At 48.4% G+C, this 5,000-nt stretch overlaps 1 protein-coding gene across 1 annotated transcript in view; it reads left to right on the forward strand.

Annotated features, from left to right (window-relative positions):
- The first annotated feature begins 3,519 nt into the window (after nucleotides 1-3,519).
- LOC138866638 (dentin matrix acidic phosphoprotein 1-like) overlaps nucleotides 3,520-5,000 on the forward strand; it is a 2,607-nt gene continuing 1,126 nt past the window's right edge. Inside the window, exon 1 of the mRNA XM_070139797.1 lies at nucleotides 3,520-5,000. This exon is cut by the window's right edge and continues 1,126 nt beyond it. Within this exon, the coding sequence (XP_069995898.1) occupies nucleotides 3,520-5,000 (1,481 nt within the window).

The raw sequence follows: 5,000 nt of genomic DNA on the forward strand, positions 1-5,000 counted from the left end.
CTGAAGGCTTTCAGGGCCACTTTCAGAGGCGCCGAACATTTAAATTCCGCAGTTGTACCGAACTGCGGTAAGAAGTGCACTTCATCAACGACCTTTGGGATAAGTTGTGACAGCGACCACGGGAGGATTCCCTGTAATATTCATGCAACAGATGGCCTGTAGTTCTAATCCACGTAGTTTGGACTTTTTTTACCAACTTTCTTTATCAATACTGGCAAAATTATGAAAAACATGAGGGATCTGTCGGGGCGGATGCTGTTCCGGGTCCCCGAGGCCGTGCTCCGAATCAGAACTAAGTTCCACTTCACCTTCCGAGTGCGGGCCACCACCGAGAAACTGTTTGATACAGGTTTCGTCATTTATTTGTTAGAAGAATCAAATTTGTATAATTATAATAGGATTAAGTTGACTTACAGGTATTCGGAAATTTAGAGCATCAATAGAGGAAAGCAGTCGAGGAAGAGAAGCGCAGGCCCTTTACCTTTAACGGCTATGTACTCCTGGGTGCGCATACGAATCCTGATAGATGGCCGCGAAACGTAGGTATTCGTAGTAGGCACGGACTCGCCAGTAATTGTCCATACAAATCCTTGGGCAATCAAACCCCCAAATTATATTCATTTCGTTGGCGTTAAACAGTCGTTCATGATAGTCCTAGAACAAGTGAAAGATCTTGACTGGAACTGCCCTTTCGGCTTCGCTGTGGGAATCACAGATTTTTCGGACGCCGCCGCTTTCCCTGTACAAGGCCTTATACCAATGGCAAACAGAAAACATTATATGACCACAAAGGTTAGAGTTGCTTCCGATGATCCAGTTAAAAATCCCAAATTCCTCCCCGTTTTCCCCTCGGGCAAAAAGTGGTTACTGAACTTACAGCTCAGGTACTTACCTGTGGCACTGCAATTAACGAACGGAATTTACACGTAGCGGAAATTCAGACCGCGGGAATTTCAAATCTTACAGCTGACTTTCCTAAAAAAGAGAGTAAATGTGTTGAATTGCATATTACGCTAAATCGACGTCACCGGGAAAGTGAAGTCATGCTACGAGAGGAAAAAGTCCAAGGTCGCCCTCCCTCTGGTGGACGTCGGGGAAAGCGTCCTGCTGCGGATTCTCATCTCGGAAACGCGAGTGAAGATAAAAATCCAGATTCCAGATTCCGATGAAGTGTCTTTCAGCGTGAAAGGAACCTGGTACTTGCGTTACTGGAACATTATGCCCTTTTTGAGAGAAAGCACTCTCGTTCTGTGGAATTGGTTAATAGATGACTAGTGCATCTAATCGAAAAGAAATATTCATTATTAATCCTGCCAAACAAAGGGAGTGAAAAAAACTGAAACCTCAGTTTTTTGGGGTCACATTGGTTCGAAGAAGAAGAAAACCTTGGCGCTGTGCTCTTCCTGGTCACGCTTAAAAGGGAGTTATTTCGAGAATTATTGTATCATGAAAGGTGAAAAAGCTACGTGCCCTGGACCATACCGAAGTACGTACATCGACTGTACAGTGTACCAATGCGCATCGCTCACCAAACGTGGATGTACCGTCGATCGAGAGGGCTAGACCTACACGGGGACAGCACGCACTACTTTATCAAATCATATGTGCTCCGATAAATGTAAAACCGTCGGCACGGGTACATCTCCGATCGGGCCTTACTGCAGCCTGGGCGCTGGCGTGACTGAGCCATGCCAGGTGAAGTTGTGTTCAGACATACCAGGCCACACAGTCTACATTAACATGGATATCATTCCGAAGGCCGCCGTGCTAAATGCCGTGTATTATCAGGAATAAACTAATATCAGATCTATTACTTTTTACCTTAGACAAAATAATAACTATCAAAGTAGAATTTGTTTGGAGATGTTCTCGAACTCTAATGAGCCTCCGAAGAAGACATTCGGTCTTAGCCAACGCCATCTTTACATTGGTAGTAAGCACTACACATCATTGTCTAAAGATTATTTTTATACACACGACCAGTATACGTAGTACAAGATCATGGATGCATTCGGCCACTTGCACATACTTAAAGAAGGAGTTACTATTTACAAACACCCTCTCAAATTTCGCTTGTCTCATGTTCAGTTCTTACCCTGTCGAGCACAAAAATTCCACAATGTGATTATGATGGTGAAATTTCCTCCGGAGAATTCCATATGCGAGCGCATTGACTACTTAGGAACTATAGAAACTCGCAGCAGGATGTATCCCCTAAACCAGGTAAAGGACGGAGGTTATAAGTTTGTTCTTTATTTTCTGATTCGCCGACATCTTACAGAATTCTCCATTCTATTGTATACCATTTCAGGTCAAAAATGGATTAAAATTGAAACTTTATAATATTTTAATGGAACCCTTGTTGGTCATGATGAGGAATGCAATGTTCGCAGGTTTTCTGTCTATGAACGCTTAATGATAAGGGTGGGTGCTGTCCCTAATAACAAGTTTAGGATGGGAGTACAGCTGGGTCAGTGCTATAAGCTTTACCAGCTGAAGTAACTGCCCGTGTTTCTCACCTTTTACGCCTCCGCAGGCAGGCCCTTCTTCGCCGTTGTGGATGAAAGGCAGGCTCGGAAATTCTTCGGTCGCCATTCGGGGGGCTGGGGCAGCTGGAGTTCCTATTCGAGATGCGATTGCAAAACCTTGGTAACCGCTAAACACAGAATATGCGACAACCCGATGCCTCACCCGCTGTCACTGGGTTGCTCGGGCGACGGAAGAGAAGTTAGTCCGTGTAAACCGTCAGGCTGTTTTAAAATAGGCGAGGGCATAGAAGCTAAAATCTACACAGGTGCAACTCCAATTAAGAGACACAAGCCAGGGGATAACGCGGTCTTCAGAGCCGATTTTATGCCCAGCGATTTCCCAGAGCTTGAAAAAGGCAGTGTAGCCTGGAGAATTAATGGAGTTTTGCTGTCGAAGACTCCTAACGCAACTTTTACCAGGCGAGTCAGAAGCAGGGACACAGGATTGTGGGAATATACGCTTGACTACTACAGACCCAAATAAAAGAAGTGGATAAGAGAGGTGCTCTTCAGAGCTATAGTCATTGTCACCAAGGTCGAAGTTGTACCAAAAGGAAGCCAGATGCATCTGACTGCGAACGCCTAATCCGTAAAAAAAATGTTCTCCAGTGGGACGTTCATCTTAACTTGGTATTACAGGGGTAAACCTTATATGTAACTGCCCTCCTGCGAAAATTCAGTCCTTGTCACTGCTTTTTCAGGAGTATGGGAGGCTTGGGTCACCGTAGAAAATCGTAAGGTAGAGGTTCCTACTAAAAGTTTTTATATTTCTTATGACAAGAAAAACAAGGTGGACTCCATCCTCGGCAGATAAAGGGGTGAAAAGAAGATGTAGACTCTCACATTCATGAGTGGCATTTTGCTTTTAGTGGTCACAGTTTTAATTGCATTAAACGTACAGTTTTATGTTCATTATGCAAAAGCAGTCATACGTAACATATAGTCGGAAATTGTGATTGGAAAGTACGAGCAAGGGGCAGTGCCACCAGACATGGAGATGAAGTCAGCTGGAAAGGAAATGCGAGAGGCAGTGTCACAGGACAGGGAGACGAGGTCAGCTGGAATGGACGAGCAGGAGGCAGTGTCACAGGACAGGGAGACGAGTTCAGCTGGAATGGACAAGCAGGAGGCAGTGTCACAGGACAGGGAGACGAGGTCAGCTGGAATGGACGAGCAGGAGTCAGTGTCACAGGACAGGGAGACGAGTTCAGCTGGAATGGACAAGCAGGAGGCAGTGTCACAGGACAGGGAGACGAGGTCAGCTGGAAAGGACGAGCAGGAGGCAGTGTCACAGGACAGGGAGACGAGTTCAGCTGGAAAGGACGAGCAGGAGGCAGTGTCACAGGACAGGGAGACGAGGTCAGCTGGAATGGACAAGCAGGAGGCAGTGTCACAGGACAGGGAGACGAGGTCAGCTGGAATGGACGAGCAGGAGGCAGTGTCACAGGACAGGGAGACGAGGTCAGCTGGAATGGACAAGCAGGAGGCAGTGTCACAGGACAGGGAGACGAGGTCAGCTGGAATGGACGAGCAGGAGGCAGTGTCACAGGACAGGGAGACGAGTTCAGCTGGAATGGACAAGCAGGAGGCAGTGTCACAGGACAGGGAGACGAGGTCAGCTGGAATGGACGAGCAGGAGTCAGTGTCACAGGACAGGGAGACGAGTTCAGCTGGAATGGACAAGCAGGAGGCAGTGTCACAGGACAGGGAGACGAGGTCAGCTGGAAAGGACGAGCAGGAGGCAGTGTCACAGGACAGGGAGACGAGGTCAGCTGGAATGGACAAGCAGGAGGCAGTGTCACAGGACAGGGAGACGAGTTCAGCTGGAATGGACGAGCAGGAGTCAGTGTCACAGGACAGGGAGACGAGTTCAGCTGGAATGGACAAGCAGGAGGCAGTGTCACAGGACAGGGAGACGAGGTCAGCTGGAAAGGACAAGCAGGAGGCAGTGTCACAGGACAGGGAGACGAGTTCAGCTGGAAAGGACGAGCAGGAGGCAGTGTCACAGGACAGGGAGACGAGGTCAGCTGGAATGGACGAGCAGGAGGCAGTGTCACAGGACAGGGAGACGAGGTCAGCTGGAATGGACGAGCAGGAGGCAGTGTCACAGGACAGGGAGACGAGTTCAGCTGGAAAGGACGAGCAGGAGGCAGTGTCACAGGACAGGGAGACGAGTTCAGCTGGAATGGACAAGCAGGAGTCAGTGTCACAGGACAGGGAGACGAGTTCAGCTGGAATGGACAAGCAGGAGGCAGTGTCACAGGACAGGGAGACGAGTTCAGCTGGAATGGACGAGCAGGAGGCAGTGTCACAGGACAGGGAGACGAGGTCAGCTGGAATGGACGAGCAGGAGGCAGTGTCACAGGACAGGGAGACGAGTTCAGCTGGAAAGGACGAGCAGGAGGCAGTGTCACAGGACAGGGAGACGAGTTCAGCTGGAATGGACAAGCAGGAGTCAGTGTCACAGGACAG

This window comes from Penaeus vannamei, chromosome 26 (assembly GCF_042767895.1).
Source record: "Penaeus vannamei isolate JL-2024 chromosome 26, ASM4276789v1, whole genome shotgun sequence".
In the NCBI taxonomy this organism is placed as follows: domain Eukaryota; kingdom Metazoa; phylum Arthropoda; class Malacostraca; order Decapoda; family Penaeidae; genus Penaeus; species Penaeus vannamei.